An 18,059-nucleotide genomic window follows, 5' to 3' on the forward strand; every position below is an offset into this window, starting at 1 on the left:
AAGAACCACCTATCAGGGTTTATCAAATTGGTCTGCCTGGAGACTGAGATGCACAGCATGCCATCCAGAGAGGCTTCCTAGAGGTGGCATTTCTCCACCAACAGTGCCTACATATCCTAAATAATCCCATCAGTGTCCTTTTAAGACAAATACAGTATCTATCCATCCATCCTATGAGCACTTGTCCAGTACTGGTTCATGGTGGTCCAGAGTCTACTGCAGAAGCATAGAGCATGAGGCAGGGTGCACACTGGACAGAACACCAGTCTATCAGAGGGCAATCACACACACATCCAATGTAAATTAGCTAGTTCACCTGAAATGTGTGTCTTCACTGTGGGAGAAAACCAGAGCACCGAGAGGAAAACCAGACAAAGATGGGAAGAACGTGCAAACTCATGATCCAGGAGTTGAAACACTGGTGTTGTTACCTGCTGTGCCAACTAGACCCCCTCAAATACAGCATGTAGTGCAACACAGTAGTGTAGAGTTTTCACACCAGGCTGAAAGATCTTTTTATTTTGTCACCACATGACTGTGACCATTTGTTTCCGATTCTTTTACTGTACATCCAGATGGCCTCAATTTCTCCATCACTTGCTCTTTTTTGGTGTATTTAACTACACTAAACAAAAAAGCTACAGAAGCTCAAATGAAAACAGAAAAACAAGCTAAATCCGGTTTTTCATGTATTGATTACATTTCTTGCACTGGGCTACAGACAAAAATGAACAGTAGGTGCAACTATTGCATTTTCACATCTACCGGTAACAGTGACAACTTTCAATTGCTTTAAATAAGCAAAACTTGGAAATATTTTAATCATTCTTACTGTATTACTACTGAAGATATTAAAAAATATTAAAAAGTGAATCAGCAGTTAAATTATATTTAACATTTTACAATTAAGACACAGAAATTAATATTTGCACCCAAAGTGATATAAATTAATACTGTAGACCAACATTTGTGCTTGAATGAATAGGAATTTGTGATAGTGAGAGGACTAGGTTGGGGGGGGAATTAAAGGTTTGACAGGGGTACCAATAAGTTCCCAAGATGCACTGTGAGCCCATATCTAAACAGCACAGTTTGCAGACTCATGTTCCCACTGAGTTAACAAAAAAGTTCTACCTGCACATTATATGTAAAGACCTTGTGCATTTTTCTTTTCTATACATGATTCTGCGCAGATATTTGACAAACTTTGTATATCAAAAACATTAGAAAGACTGAGAGCCATGTAAGTGTCCCCTTGTCTTTGTGCTGAATGGATCCTTACCATGAGTCCTTATGTTCTAGTTCGGGGGCCTGCCCCTTGGACCCGGATGCTAGCCCTGTCCCCCACACGTAAACATTCTGTCCAGCAGGTTGGGAAAGACGTGCTGAGCACATTGCACTTCCCCACAGTGAGCTTGTGCTGATAAAAGATGAGGGGAGCCGCGGATGCCCTTGTACCGCCATTACTTCTTCACGTTAACAAACACCTTAATGGCACCCGTGAAATCTGCGGAGAGGAGAACCTCAGTGCGGTCCGTCTTCAGGGCACCTGGGGAAGAGGACACATTCATACAGTCATCTTAATTTGACAGCCATTATTCTCTTCTTGGGGGCTGAGGGGTTAACGTGCAACACGGTCCCTTGACCTTTGACAATTGTTCCCCACGTCACCCATTCATCACGACAGAAGTAAAAGGGAGGGGGGCTTTCACCAGAGTTTCAGAACATTGGCTACAAAGTTATGTTAACATAAGAGATCGCAAAAACATTTTTTGCATGGTTATGAGTCACGCAGCTGTCATCTGTTGCCTCACCTGAGGGAATGGTGTCGCTGTCTGCAGAGTCTGTACCCCCGTGCTCCGCATCCAACTTCTCTACACCGGCTAAGGATGGGACAATCAGGCCAGGCTGAGGTGCGAATATGGCTGATGTGACGACTGCATTATGAGCTGTGAGGAATGTGCAGGAAAGAGTCCTTGAGTTCCAAGCTTGACGGAGCACTACATGACTACTAGACTATGAAGCAATGACACTGCTCTCAGCGAGGCCCTTGCTAAATCACGAACTGGTGTTGAAGATTGTTTGGTTCAAAACTTTGAGGAATCCTAGGATCATGTATTATTCGGTCATTCCCTCTCTAATATCCGACAGTTATTTGCATAAGGGTGCCAACCATTTAAACTATTGACTGGATTTAATCATATGTCTGCCTCAAAATCTCTCCTCTTGGTGTAGTGCACTTGCTTGTATTACTCTGAGAAAAGCATCTGCTAAATGAATACATCTAAATATAGATTCATTTCATTTTAGGGTCAGGGTCCCATTAGCCAGCAGACTGATGTGTTCAGGGATGATATACTGATGGTTCAATGTTCAAGAAGAAAATTAGCACATTCTTGCTCACCTTTAATTCCTTCCCAGAAGTCATTGCGGTCTCTCCGGACAGAGGTGAACTTGCTTAAGTCATGGTAAGTGTTCCAGATGTAGACATACTTGTCCTCTGACCCACTGATGATGAATGAATAATCATGACTGCAAAATGAAAAAATATTCATGTACGACAAACTGCCATCATCTAAAAACAAAGACACCTGCAAAAATCTGTAATACACAGGTAAAAGAGGCAAATGGCTTACCTGAAACTAGCCTTGATTTGACTGCTGCTGTTTACATAGCCTTTGTATTTCATTGACAACGAGAGGTCCCTCAGATCATATAAGCGAATCCGGGAATCGTTGGAGGTGACCAATATCTAAACAAAAGCAAAATCATCAAATGTTACACGCCTTGTTAGATAATTTCCCAGCTCCACTGCCCCAAAAAGCTGATAAATGAGAGCTATCTTTAGATGCTCACACCCCGTAGGAACAGCTAAGATTATTTTGTATGGAATAGTAGTACGATGGAAAGAAATGTCCAAACATTTTTTGACAATCAAAATATATTTCACAATAAAGGTTCAACATTTAATGTTATGTTATATCCTTTATATGATACTGGACCAGAAACTTGGACAAAACATTTGACCAAAACCGGTTTTGATTTCTAAATACTACACAGACTACTGTAACATACCAGAAGACCCAAAAGACTAAGACTGGCGTATCTCTGGGCTGATTTGTTGAAACCCCTTCTAACACGAATTCCAGCAGGTCACCGAAGAGGATGAGACACATGGGCCGCACCTTGTTCTCTCCTGGCAGAGGCTCAATCCCTGTGATTTTACGTCCCGCGCGGTTCCTACCCCTGGTGGATCGCACATGGATCTGGGTGTGGTATTTAAGGTGCTGAAAAACAGAAACAGATGTTTTAACTCACAAGGAAAGGAGCAGAACACCACGATAACTATAGTAACTACACTACAGTAAAGTTATGAGGCAAAAAAAATATGCAAACTGATTTAAAAAGTACGTGAAGCATCTCATCAGCTACAGTGTCTCATTACGAAGAGATGAACCGTGAGTTGGGGAGGATTACCTCGGTGTCATAAAAGATGCAGCGGCCATCATAGGTGCCAATGACAGCGTACTTTCCATTCTGGCAGAAGTTGGCTGCGGTGATGAGGCGCGTCTGGCCATCGACCTCATTCCACAGCGCCACTTTCTTGTCTGGAATGTTCCAGAGCCGCAACTTGCCATCTAGGGAACCGCTCAGGAAGTACCTGTCATCCTGTGATGGTCAGACAGGGTTGTTGCAGTGGACCTACTCACATATTTCCATTGGGGGAACAGCTTTCAGAAAACATGAAATAAGCAACACCTGCAAAAATTGGTGGGCACAGTGGCAAGGACCACACATGCACATGTAGAGACCCGTGGATATACTCAAACACGGAGACACTGAGAAATGCACTGAGAATGACCTACCAATGTAAAGCCACAGAAAAACAGAGGCAAACTTACTCTGGGATGAAACGCGATGGCTGTCACAAAGTCTATGTGCTGAAAGCAACATAAACACTCCCTCCTGGATATGTGCCACAACCGAACAGTCTTGTCCATTGATGATGACAGCAGAAAGTAATTCTGAAATGGGAATAAAATGTCCATGTGCAATATTATTTCTCCTACCATTTAAAAAATTATTAAACATATTTAAAAAAAGAAAAAAAACCACAGTATGTTTGTACAGGACTGGCGCCCCATCCTGGGTGCGTCCCCTCCCCCTCCAGCCTTGTGCCCTGTGTTGCCGGGTTAGACTCCGGCTCGCCGCGACTCCGCTCAGGACAAGTGGTTTCAGGCTGTGCGTGCGTGTTTGTACAACACCTAAACTGAACTGGAAAACCAGCATAAATGTCAAATTATGCATTATATCTTGTTGAAAAACTAAGGGTGGTGGAAATTGAGACTATGATGCTGGTTGTAGCAGTCAGAACATCACATTAATACATCGGGTAAGAACTGTCCCTAATAGTGTCCTTTACTCTCCCGAAACACCTTTTCTTTCATAAACTGCTTTACGCCTCTAGGGCCCGTCTAAGAGGCATACTGGTGCAATTGCCTATGCTCGTGGCTCAGGTTTGATCCTCTGCAGCGCCACACTAGCCATCTGTGTTGAAGGACTTCATGGGCACTAACATTACAGTTTCATCCCTAGCGTTCACAACAGTCATTCACCCACAGTTAAAATTATGTCCTTTCAAAGACTCAGTAACATTTGAGGTGACAATTTATTTTGAGCAGCTATGACTGGCAGCTACAGAATATCAACATGTTTATACAGACATGCGTCACTTAAGCATGGGAATACGTTCTGAGAAATGAATCATTAGACGATTTTGGCGTTGTGTGAACAGAGCATACCGTCCTTGTACATACCTAGATGGTATAGCCTCGATGTCGTCGAGACAAGCACTAAACACGAGATCTATGATGCTGCTGCCATGGTAACACAGCATACTGTTTTGCAGTAAACTTTTTTATAAGTAGAAACAGTACACTAAAATAAGGAGAAGTACAGTAAATACATCAACCAGTAACAGGTTTTTATCATCATTACCAAGTATTATGTACTGTACATAATTGTATGTGTTTTATGCACCTACTCGATCGATGAACCTCGGTGCAGCAAGCGGTAGGTAACGAACTAGGTTTTCTTGAGACTCGTCTGCAGCTATGTCTCCTTCTCTCAGTGTAATGCATAAATTGTACTTTTGCTGAGATGTACGTCGCTTTGGACAAAAGCGTCTGCTAAATGAATAAATGTAAAACGTAAATGTGCTATACTTTTATACAAATGGAAGCGCAGTAGGTTTGTTTACAGCAGCACCACCACAAACACGTGACACGTTGCCCTACAACATTATGACAGCTACGGTGTCGCTAGTCGATAAGAGTTTTTCAGCGCCAGTAAAATTTTACTGGACCACCGTCGTATATGAGGTCAGTCATTAAGCAAAACGTTAAGCGGCACATGACTGTATTGCGAACAGAATCAGCACTAAGATTGTGGGTTACAACTTAATGTGGCTTAAAGACTGTCAGAACATAGACAGCCAAACTGGTTTTAAAGTGTAATGTCTGTATCAGGTGAAATCAGGTGAAATCCATTTAATCACTCAGTTCTGCATTATAGACTTAAAAAAATAAATAAAATTCCTTGCCGATAAGACACAACCAAGATCCAAAACTGACTCCTCACCTTTGACCAGGAGAGGTCAAGCAGGTCAGCTGTGTGCCCTTTGTACTTGCAGAAGGGGACCTGGCGAAAAGGGACATTCCTGTCTTCCATGTCAGGGTCCTCCTGGGTGCTACTAATCTAAGAACAGCAACACAATGAGTGATTAAAATTATTTAAAGTCCCCTATATCTTTTGAGGCCTACAATCTCCTTAAAAAAAAAAAAAAAAAACTTGAACCAGTGAGCTTACAAGTTACATTATACCCTGCAAAAGTGGCACAACACTGCAAAACGTCAATGGTTGACGACTAAAACCTTCACAAACAACTCGTCTCTTTTCAAAACCACTTATACAATGGAGGATCATAGCACCTCGAAATTATAGTTTTCTAGGGAAGAGCATCCTTGTTTTTACCAGTGTTTACCATCACTGAAAACAACTGAAAAGCTGGATTCGAAAATAGTTAAAGTAACAAATGCAGTGTTATAAAAAAAGACATTTAACTCATCTTTCACGGTCTTTAAATGTCTATGTATATTTAAAAATTTTTTTAAAAAAAACCGCACTCACTGCACCATCCGTGTCAGACTTTGAGGAACACAAGCTTTCCTGTGATGGAGAAGGAGAGACTCGACCTGACCCAAAAAAAAGGAAAAAAAAAAAAAAAAAAAAAGACAGGTGAGCAGGGAAACACCTATAACGGAAGGAAGACCTGTGCCCCCTGCTGCAGACTCCATACTAAAAAGATTACTAGCTGATAATAACAACCTTTGAAAAACAAGTGGGGAAAAAAGCAAGGCACATGCCACGACAACCTTTCATACGAAGCTTAAATATGCGCCGAGTAACTGGGTGAAGCCAGTTCTCCTCGCGCCCACTTTCTTACATATTACCTGTACTGCTTGGAAACAGCCAAGTCGTAAATTATAGACTGTCCCCACACATAGGTAATTACCCAGAAGAGTAACTTGCCAATAAATACATCTCTATCAACAACGGGCCCTGCCAAAGATAATGATTTATGTAGTGTTGACAAGTTCCGTGCAAGTCAATTAGGTTACCACATTGTTTTGCAATGCTGCAATATTTGCCGGTGACTGACAGAACATTTAATATTGTGACAATTCCGCTGAGGTTAGACCTACTGAGAACTCTGAAAGCAAACCATGCACAAGCTTACTTTGTCTACTGGGAATTTTTTTTTGCTCATGTTAGACCCAGGCATTGTGAAACAGGAAATTAAGTGAGAGAACCACAGAAAATATTATTCAACAAGCCTACAGACCCATAACCAACAAAGAGCTGAAGTATAGAGTCTGAATAATGGACCTCTAACATTTAAAGTATTCACATTTAACCATGGTGAATATTTGATGCAACAAAGGCTGCTTTGTAAATATTTCTGTTATTCGACAGGGAGAAATGTTAAGCAAGTTAAAGAACAAAAAAGAATTGACTACGATTATTCATAATGCGAGTGGTGTCACGGTGCAAAACGTCACATCTGTGCAGTCTTGATAGACCAGTTTAAATTGTAGTTAAACTGCACTCTATATAACTAAACTCAAACTAGCACTTCACTCTTATTGTAGTAAAAAAAATTAATGCTGAAGTTCAGTCTTGTATTTCACAGATCAAACGCACTGAATTAAAAATAAAGTGGAAAGCATGCTACCTTCAGTGTTATATTTCATCCTCATATTATTGAAGTAGTCAAAGGCATTTCTGAGAACCCAGATCCGCACCACATTGTCTTGGCCGGCGGTGGCCAGCACTCTGCCGCAGTGGGAGAACTTCATAGTCCAGACCGCACCCTGGAGAGACAGCGTGCTGTGAGTCAGATGCATCGTTTTCCATTAAAACGACGATGGCGACGAAATGACAAATGAAATCAAAGCAACAAAACTCAAGCTGTCAAATTAGAAGAGTGCGATCGAATCACTGTCAACAAAATTGTAAAGTAAAATGAATTCTGTGTAAATAATGCCAACAAAATGCAACCGGAATCTATAGAGGGAAGTCAGGAAACCTGAAAAATACAATCATTAACGCTGTATTTACAGCCTACCTAATTTACTCTACTTAATCAGCTAAAGAACATTTTTAATTGACTCCTGTTACAAATTGCTCTGTGTACGGGCATGCTAGCCCTCTGTCAATGTACAACAAGTAAAAGACAATTACACATTTGATTTAGTTAAGATTTAAAATTAAGAGGAAAGCCTACATACAAAAGGACAACAGTTAAGCAGCCTTTTAAAACACTTGGACTCAATAACCCATTCGTACAAATCTATGACCTGACACATATCTACTGCAGCAAATGCGGAGTGCATTATCCGTCTTATCCAATTATTTATTTATTGTATTATGTTTAAATTGTTCAATTTTTTTTTATAAATAAGTGTTGTATTATTGTCTAAAGAACTCAGAAACCACTAAAATTTCATTGTATTGCACAGCAGTACAATGATAATAAAGTCTTCAACTCAATTCAAAATTTATACTGAAAAAGTACAAGAAGTTTATTAATTTCTCAAGGACTGCAGAAAAAAAAATACACACTTCATTAGGACTTGCAGTAATGGATTTTTATGTCTTAAATGCGCTATTAAATAGAGACAGGGCTGCTTTCCGAGTGTTGGCTGGCATCGATGTCCACCAACCAGTCATTAAATCACTTCTCCATTGCCATTATGTACAGACTATTGAAAAAGTTGTGCATCACTGAGACAAGCAATATATCCACATTAAAGCTTTTAAGAAATTAATCACAGAGCAAGCGTCATCTTTTTATTTTTTCTCATCCGACCATATTGTGGGCTGATAATTGCCGTGGTACATTTCAGACAGAAATATTAAAGCTTGTCAGCCTTAAATGACAAACAACAATGACTGATATTCAGCAATTTGAAAACCTTCATTCCACAAATCTGAAAAGCGACAAGAGCAGCCAATACACACACTTAACGCGTTCACACGGACACACAGACATGCAACCTGTCTCACCATGTGCTCCCCACTCAGGTCCTGGACCACCTTTATCTGGTCAAAGTTAAATGGTCCCTTGAAGCTGTGGGCAGCCTTAAACTTGACAGGTCTAGTATAGGGCATGCCTTCATCATCACTAGAAGAGGGATCATCTTGGTCTGTGTGAAACACTGAGACAAACCCATGTATATGAGCAGCTTGAAAACACACCGAGGTCATCATTTGTTTACCTGGGCACAATAAGAAAAACAGACACTGCCATTCTGAGTCATACCTTCATCACGGACACTCTTCACCTTGTTCACCGCCTTCTCGCCATATTCCTCAGCTAGATGCTTTGCCCTCTTCACCGACTTGCCCAAAAACTTCTTGAATTTCGTACTGGGGGCAAAAAAAAAAAAAACAAATCCAGCTTTACTTCCCCACAGAGGCATAAAAATAACACCATTAATAGAGACTATATCCAAGTCAACTATCTTTCAAGGTTGAGTCAAGGCATTCAAATTCTGCAAAGTCAGTTTTTAAAGGTATTATATTAAAGTATAACAGCCTGCCCTTAAAGAGTAGGATGTGAGGCCTGGATGGGGTACCAGTCCATTGCAGGGCAATATCACACTCACACACACTAACTAAGGTTAATACAGAGTCATCAATTAACCTAAAACATGTCTTCAGTTTGTGGGATAAAACTGGAGCATCCAAAGGAAACCCACATAAACACAGGGAGAAAATGCAAACTCCAAAGAGACTGGGCCAGATTCGAACCGATATCTGCCCCCCAGCACCGGTCAGCATCACTGCGTTTTTAATTTATCAAAATTTTGATAATTATTCTTCAAACAATTCAAAATTTTCTTTTGTATACTGTTCTGTGCAGCTACTGAAAATTTCCAGTGTTACGACCAGTAACAGTAGTACATTGTGTGTTACTCGGTTAAAGAGTCACTGCCAAATACATTATTTTTATAGTAACAGAAAATTGTCAGAGTACATCAGTGGTGGGTGGCACAATGGTGCCAAGGATAGCGCTGCCACCTCACAGCATCACACAGTCCAAAGACATGTTTCTGGTCAATTGCCAAAAGTGTGTGAATGTGTGCGGCTTCCCTGTGATAGACTGGTGTTCCACCTGGGGCGTTCCCCTCGTCTCCTAGTACCCAGTGATTCCAGAACAAGCTCTTCGCCAGTGACCCTAACTTGGTCAACAAGTTAACAGAAGTGATCGATTGAGCGCATCACATGGAGATTTTCGTAGAATCCATCTGAAAAACACGTGACTTTAACCACCAGAACTACAGCGGTAATCACTATTCCGGTGTACAGGGTGAAATACGGGGGGCTCACGTCTTCTGCCGAAGCTTCCCGCCATCTGTGTCTGCCAAAGGAGCATGGGACTTGTCTTCGTCGTCTGACTGTGCAGCATCATTCCTGGGAAATAATCAGACATGAGACACCGAAAACACTGCCTTCAAGAGCGCTAAGAGAAGAAACAGAAAAACACACGAGCAGTTTTCCATATATAAACACATTAACTTCTATTTCTAATAACCTTTGTAGAAAACTTTTTCAGTTTCTTTTGTATAACACATGGGAGTTCTGCTCTAAAATGCATTTCGATGTCATAGATGTTAAATATTTTTCTCAGGTTAGTGGTGTTTTACTGAGTCGCTCAAATGATGTAGCTGTCCATCCCTGAATAAAATCATGCTGACCTAACCTTTCCAATATTATGAATACAAATTACATGAGTAAAACAAGGATTTTGTAGAATGTTCTGGAGGGTCAGGGGGCACAGCTTTTCTTACGTCACGTATTCTTTGGTTCTTCTCATAATGTGAAGCGTAAGGGGGTTGATGCCAGTGGGTAGCTTCTCCTCAGCCAGGCTCAGGGGAATCTCCTCCCCGGTATCCAGATTCTTTATCATCACGCTTGCCAAGATCTCCTGTGTAACATTAAATATAAAGAGTAACTCAAGTGGACACACCCAAAGGGGCAAAGTGCTTACTACATAAGATCAATTAAGACCCTTAAAATATCCATTCTTAGCAATCATTCCACATGTCAGATAACTTCATTCATGATCCTTTTTTTTTTTCCCCTGTATAACTCATAACATTCTTCCATAAGTTAAGGAAGTACAACCAGGGAATCGGTTAAGCTGAAATGGGTATCTATCTGGAGCACACAGCTGTGGATCAAAGGATGCATGTGGGATATTACCACTGTACCTCATCGGTGAGCTCACGACCGGAATTTGACCGTGGCCGCTGAGGCCCTGGACCCTCGCTTTGACTTGGGACCAAGGTCTGTTCATCGTTCTCCTAAAATCATACAAAACTTGACTTCCTGAGCAAATCTTTTTACTCAACTTACAACAAATTTTGTAAATCCATTTAAAGATATTCCATCACAATGAACTCATTTGGCTTTCAACCATCTTGTTGCGTTGAAATCCAGGGTAAAACTGACTACTGTCAAATGCGACAGAGTACTAGGAGTACAAGGGCAGTGATGAGAGTGACACTGACCTGAGCAGTGACCACCTTGTCCCCACTGGTGGCGCTGACAAGGTCCAGGGAATGCTGCAGCTCCTTGGTGATGCACTCCACAGCCGTACTGGGGGACAGCAGGCCACAGCTCTCCGCAGGATCTGCAGACAGTGGGGAGGCGCACTGTATGAAGAGGGCAGCACAGGGGTTGGAAACAGTAGTGCCCAGAGCCAGAGCAGTGCCCTTGCACACTTGCCACATCGGACTCCTCGCAGACAGGAGGTGTAGCGCTCTGCTTGAACTGGCAGGAGTCAGAACCTCTCAAACAGCAGATCTGTTCATTGCAAGTAGTTGCAACTACTTCACTGACTGACTTAAACATTCAGTCAATTTCTGGACAAAGACATATGTACATGAAAGGCAGAAAAAGACTGAAGATACATATATAAAAATGATATAATGGAAAAACAGCACCATTCACAACCTGGCAAATAAAACTTAAAAATCAATACAAGAAACACACGAAACAACATTATAAAGCATATATTTTGATAAAAAGTAATATATTAATTTAAACAGATCAAAAACCTTTGTTGCCATTTACACTCACAGTGTAGTGGAAGTCCTACACAGCTACTCTGTGGGTTTTATACGCAGTAAAAAAATCAAATATGGAATTTTAGTAACAATTAAAATTGCAGCATATATATACTACAACAACATACCAACCACTCATAGGGGCTTCACGATGACTTTAGGTCAAAACCAGTTGAATTCCAGTGAGATTGAAAGTGCAGCAGATCACATTTGAAGGTATCAAATTGTGTTTTTCATACCTTCCAACTCTGCTGGATGTTTCAGTTCCTGGGTCTTCTTAGTAAGCGAGGTGGCTGTGCAGGTTGGAGGTGGTGGTCTGGGGGGGCGGGAAACACTAGGAGGTGGTGGCCGTGATGGTGGGGACCTCTTGGTGCTAGCCACGATGTCAGGTTCGACAGCAAGCTGCCTGGGGAGTTTGTTGGGGGCAGGCGAGCCTTGGTCAACGCTCTCATCAGCGCATGAAACCTGTTCTAAAATATCTGCCGTCTTCTGATTACGCCAGTCCTCTTCAGCTGCCTCTGGCCACTGTTGAGACACCTGACTCTGGGCCAGGACGCTGGTGATATCAGGGGGTGCTGCCTCTACAGAAAGGCTGACAGTTTCCAGGGCTCCTGAATCCGGGAGCCCATCGCATCCCTCCTGAGGCTCCCTCAGGCTTGGGGCAGTTTGATCGTTCTCAGCCTCTGGAAGTTCTTTCTCCCTAACTGGAATGGCATCACTGGCAGCTTCCTTGTCCTCCAACAGCAGCAGATCTTCCACAGAACTCTCCTTCTGGCTCTCTTCAATAATACTGTCAATGATCTGGTCACAGGCAAAAGAACTGCTTTCCATTAAACAACAGCTGAGAAGACCAAAGTTCCTCAATTCTAACACAGGCATTTCAATGACATGCTTTGTCACCATAAATGCTCCATTTGAAGACCTTGGTCTATGCCCATTGTGCATGGTAAATGGCCAAAAATGTATGCAACTACTCATGTGATGTAAATGTTTGTTACGATTTCAGTAGAAGCTGTCGATTAATGGATAAACCTTTATGCAGCTACTTGTGTGATGCAAGTTGTTTCACATGGTGGAAAGTAACTAACTATACTTTAGAATCACGCGTCTGCATCCAAGTCTCTTTCTGTTGATGTAATACACGTATTTTTCTGCAAGATGTATGTCGCTTTGGAGAAAAGTGCCTGCTAACTCAATAAACGTAAGCATTTAGACTGCGAACATGAGAGAAGAGTAAACTAGGGGTTATAACCCTGAAACAATGCTAAATTGCAGCTTTTAAATGTCCATGACTCAAGCAAATTAGTTTTTGGGTTTGTTCACACAGGGCAAGGATCCAAACACCTGCTGGGGAGACATCTCACCCTTCAGTTGACATGATGGAAGCCAGAAAGGACAATGTACTAGTGTGAGGGTTGCATAACTCAACTCATGGGATTAATCATAGAAAACATTATGTGCTGACAGCTGCAGATGCCAAACACAGCTCATATACTCTTACAGTGAAACTTTTAAGGGGCTGTTGCCTTTGAACCTAAAGGTCGCAGGTTCAAGTCCCACCTCCAGCTGTATTACCCTTAAGCAAGGTACCCTAAAATTGCTTCAGTAAAATTATCCAGCTGTATAAAAGATAAATAACTGCAAGTGTCTTAAAATTGTAAGTTACTTTGGAGAAAAGCCTCAGCTAAATTAAAAAATGTAAGTGTGATGTACGATAAAAAGTGTAGCAAAGAGCAAAAGACAAGAGAACCGACAACACAAAGATTCAGGCAAGATCTTACGACTCCCCCAATAACAAGCATATTGACATTATTCCGTTCAAACGAATTCCATCAAGCAGCCACACCAATATTATGGAAATACTCCACTGAATTCTGACAAAAACTAAGTCATGCATTTGTGTCATGAACACATTTCTAATTCCATTTCCCTGAGACAAGTCATCTGAATTTAATTACTGAGACATGCTTGAATTTCTTATGAATTGTCAATTATTTACAGCTGCAGTACAAAACACGGTGTCAGTATTAAAGGATCAGATGAAGAGAATTGGTTTGAATTAATATTAGAGTCCAACCCAGTTAAATATCTTCCACGAGCATCACAGTGTATATTCAGCAGTAACATGCCTACAAATTAAATGTTCAATAACTTGCTTTAGGTAACACGGTGGCACAGCAGATAAAACTGCTGTCTCTCAGCACCTGGACAGTTTGAGAGAAAATCAGTTTGATCCTCATTCAGCCTGTGTGGTTTGTCCAATCCCCACACCCCCTTTCACATGTGTTTCCACCGGAAGCTCTGGTTCCCTCCCACAGTCCAAAACATGTGGGTGTGAGAGCTAACAGTATGGTGCCCAACACTGTACCATATTACTCTGGAAGTGGACAATGCTGATGAGAAAAGAAACTGTCAGTCTGAAGGAGAGAAAAAAACGAGAAACCCAATGACAAAGCACAGGAGGAGCATTGTTTCATCTATGATCAGACAGATGGAAAGCCTGAAAAAGGACGGCAGACAGACCTGTATAGAATCATCATGACGGGCTTCCAAAGGGGCCAAGGAAGGGGTCACATCCTGGACGACACCTCCTTCACATTCCTGCATTGCACAAACAGATCAATGGCTTCATTACCCGCCTAAAGAAAACAACAGAATTTGAACAACATCTGGCAAGGCAGAATATGAAAATGAGACTTCACACCTCATCTACAAGGCCTATGACATAGCAAAGCAATGTTAACTAAAGGGCACAGTAGTGCAGTAGGTAGCACTGGTACCTTACACCTCCTGGGCTGTAGGTTTGAACATAGCTTGAAATCAAGCTCAGTCTGTGCGGACTGAGTGTTCACCCCATTTTTACGTGGGTTCCCTCCAGTTTCTCTGGTTTCCTCCCACAGTCTGCATTTCAGATGAGGTGCTGCTATTAATTTGTCTCCATGCATACCAATCCGAACTGCATAAGCGGATTCTGACAGATGGATGATAATATCACTATTATTTATATCAGGAAAAGATAACAAGCAACACTGAGATTTTCACGGATCATTTAAGAAAAACAGTTACACAATCTATAGGCAATTATAAATATTTAATCAATTCAAAATGTATGCTGTCAAACATGACTAGGGCCACAGTTTAAAGAAATTTTTCCACAGTCAAAATCCATAAAAAGTTAAATGTGCGTAACCCTCTTCAAAACTTCTCAATTTAAGAGGGCCGTTTACAAATTTAGTGACAACGTACAGAAAATCTCAGCAATAAAACTATAGTTTGATTAGTACCCCCCACCCCAAACTGAACCGGTGTCTCAGGTTTTTGGAGAGGATGGCAAATGTATTTCAGCTCACAGCTCGTTGCACAAGAGCAATGAATACAGCTGCAGTGCATCTTTCATGTTCAAGCTGTCCCTGTTCTGGGAATCCAGAAATTAATTACTATAAAACATGACAGAAGGCCCTTATCCACAGCAGAAGTGCACATAATTAATTATTAAACTACAGGAAACCATGGTAATACACAGTTACAAGTGTGCACTGCTCACATTGAATAACAATGCGCTGGCCTCAAAAGAGAACCAACCACACGAAATTGTGTAAATCTTTAATAATATGACGAGAAAAAAAGCGGATGCCGGTTAGTAATCAGATGGCTTGTAATGTTCTCCCAAAGCAGACAACATTTCACAAAATTGGAGCCTTCTTGTAGTTCTTTCAGTCTGTGTAACTGGTTGCCCATCTGTCTGCTATCCTCCGTCTCCTCCTCTCATTCTTTAGCCGTAAGCATGTTTAAAACTGTGCCATTGCAGCTCAGTCTCCCATTCACCTTCCATAAGGGGTGGGTATTAAACTTCATATTCCTTCTCAAATAGTTGTGATTCAGAAAAACAGTTTTTAAAAAAGACCCAGAGATGTAAAACAGAGACCACTCTAGGGATTTTGGAAAAGGAATTAAATCACAGTTCATAATCTAACAACAACGGGCAGTTTTAGCCTAGTTATTAAGCCGCTGAAACAAAGCTGCAGATTAAATGTTGTTACAATTTAAAGAACTGTGAGCACAATTTGTTGAAGAGGTGGAATCCAAAGCAATGCCTCAGTTATTAATATTTAAAAATGTTATCAGAGCATAATGCTTCAAGCTGCAAATAAAAAGTGAATCAGTTATAGACCAGGCTGCTTTCAACTACAATGAACAACCTGCTGTTGCCAAAAAAGGTGTAAATGGGGAAGGAAAAAATTAAAAATTACCTTTGCTGGCGGAAGGACAAACTTTGCAGGAGACCTAGGACACAAAAAAGAAAAGTGAAATGGCAAATTCCTCACTTCCAGAGGACAAAACTTTGGGGAATCCAGTTCCACTAAATTACAACTCTAAATCCAGCACAATTCAGCAGTTTTAACATCAATTTTTCACACTTTCTTAGAAAAGAATAAAATATTCAGTTTGGTCTAAACTGATTGTAGCATGCCGAGGCGGCGGAGCCCGAGTTAAGACAGCCGCAGCTGGGACCGATTGCTGTCTTTATTTCTTCCCCCGGACCCGCCAGCGAGGGGGGAGAGAGGAGAGAGAGAGAGAGAGAGAGACAAATCCGGAGAGACCCTGACCGACACAAACCCCGTCCCCGAGCACAAGCACGCCCGAAAACCCGATCCCGAGCCCCCCGGACGACGCAGCCGTCCTCGGAACGCTGCCCCGACCCCATCTGTTCCCAGTTCCCCCGTTCCCTCCCCCTTCGTCTTCTCCTGTGCACCAACCTGGGTCCGCCTCCATCTGCTGCACTGATTTATTTTTATTTTTTTTTAAAAAAAAGTCAAGGTTATTCACTTTACCAACTACAATATGTTCTGGAAGGACAAAGGAGGAAGATGTGTCAACGTCAATGCCCAGATCTGATTACAATCCACCCAACATGTGATGTGTTAAACATGACAGGGCAGCAGGTTGTGTACCAGTTTGGCCTCTCCGGCGTCAAGCTGAAGGGTCTCCTGCTGCAGCTCCTCTTTTAAAGGTACTTTCTCAGAACCGATAAAGTAAGAATACCCTGCTGCGTGAACGCCTGGGTAAATCACAGTGTAAAGGTTACCGACATTCGGAGCTGCTTTGCAAAGCTGTCAGGTGAAGATGATCAATAACAGCAGCAGCCACTTTTGGAATTAAATCATTTCATTGTATCTTGTCTAAAACTTGGACAGCTAGTGTAGTGGTTAGAGCTGTAGGAGCAAGGTACCTACCCTAAATTGCTAAAATTACCCAGCATAAATGGGTAAATAATTGTAGGTAGAACATTGATTGTAAGTCACTGGAGAAGAAAAGGCTGAGGACGAGGACCTGTTTTACAAAGATGTGAGCAGCAGTGTGTCATTTCATTTGTATTATCATCATTCATCATTAGTCTAGAGCTCAATTCTGACTGCACAGTGTTATTACCGTGCTGAGTAATGCTAAAAATTACACACTCTACACTTGTGTGACGGGCGAATTAACATAACAAATATAAAACAATCGTGTTCCACTGCGATTCACACACACAGCAACATAAATTACGATGCGTGATGAGAGGTGAGGAAAACTTAACCATCCGAAATTTCAAATCATGTTCTTCTTCTCGTCACGGCGGCCTAGTAGTAGTGTCTGAACATTTTAATCGACTTAAATCGGGAGCTTAAATTAATACACATAAATAAAAAGAGGGATGGATGGCGGCAGCACTGCACTCACACGTGTGGAGACGGAGTGAAAGTGACATCCTCGGCGGCGTCGTAGAACTCGTCCGTGTCGCTCGTGTCCGACGCCATTTGAACCGCGGACACACCGACTGACTGACACCGCTAGTTACTACTAGTACTACAAACACTGACTGACTCTGCGCTTCCGTACGGCCTTCGCGATGCTTTTTACTTCAAAAACTCCAAGGAAGAAATGGAACGGCGTGACAAGAGCATCCCTGTTTCCCGGCGAAGTACCACCGAGCCCTGCCGCTAGCTCCTCGGGGGGCTGCGAGAGCCGCGGGGCCCCCGAAAGAGAAGCATCCAAACGAAGCCTGCGCTCAGAGCATCCCAGTGTGCGCGGAACAGCTGGGCTGAACGAGCGCTCAGCGTCCGCCCATCGGGAAACACAGCCCACTTCCGGTGTTACAACGTCATCTTGCAACGTCACTCAGAACAGGCAGCGACCGGCATTAGGAGAATAGCAAGCGTAAAATGTAATGTCTGGTTATTGGAGTGTTTTGGTATTTTTTTGGGGTTTTTTTTATTTCCCTGCCTAGGTTGACTGTTCTGAATTAATGTCCTTGCATTGTGTGTGATCTGTTAAATAAATTAAAAAAAAAAGCTATCGTAACCCCCCCCCCCGCGCTGTAGC

The 18,059-nt window shown here is 42.0% G+C and overlaps 1 protein-coding gene across 1 annotated transcript; it reads right to left on the bottom strand.

Moving 5' to 3' along the window:
• Nucleotides 1-933: 933 nt before the first annotated feature.
• On the bottom strand, nt 934-17,822 carry LOC108934060 (WD repeat-containing protein 44-like). Its single transcript, XM_018751549.2, has 20 exons — nt 17,418-17,822; nt 15,947-15,980; nt 14,220-14,297; nt 11,936-12,497; nt 11,139-11,260; nt 10,839-10,931; nt 10,416-10,552; nt 9,955-10,038; nt 8,885-8,991; nt 8,629-8,780; nt 7,295-7,433; nt 6,190-6,254; nt 5,641-5,757; nt 3,903-4,025; nt 3,478-3,669; nt 3,186-3,287; nt 2,637-2,752; nt 2,405-2,532; nt 1,815-1,949; nt 934-1,549 (listed from the first exon to the last, which is right to left on the bottom strand). The coding sequence occupies exons 1-20, from the start codon at nt 17,492-17,494 to the stop codon at nt 1,464-1,466; spliced, it is 2,649 nt and encodes an 882-aa protein (XP_018607065.1). The 5' UTR covers nt 17,495-17,822; the 3' UTR covers nt 934-1,463.
• Between the last annotated feature and the right edge of the window lie 237 nt (nt 17,823-18,059).

This window comes from Scleropages formosus, chromosome 4, assembly GCF_900964775.1.
Source record: "Scleropages formosus chromosome 4, fSclFor1.1, whole genome shotgun sequence".
In the NCBI taxonomy this organism is placed as follows: Eukaryota; Metazoa; Chordata; class Actinopteri; order Osteoglossiformes; family Osteoglossidae; genus Scleropages; species Scleropages formosus.

Bases quoted from the DNA above. Each gene is read 5' to 3' on its own strand.
- LOC108934060 (XM_018751549.2), bottom strand. From the start codon at position 17,494: ATGGCGTCGGACACGAGCGACACGGACGAGTTCTACGACGCCGCCGAG. The intron at 7,434-8,628 runs GTGAGACAGGTT...CTGTCTCTCCAG, and splicing joins ACCTGAGTGGGGAGCACATG to GGTGCGGTCTGGACTATGAA. The intron at 5,758-6,189 runs GTGAGTGCGGTT...TGCTGTTCTTAG, and splicing joins AGTCTGACACGGATGGTGCA to ATTAGTAGCACCCAGGAGGA.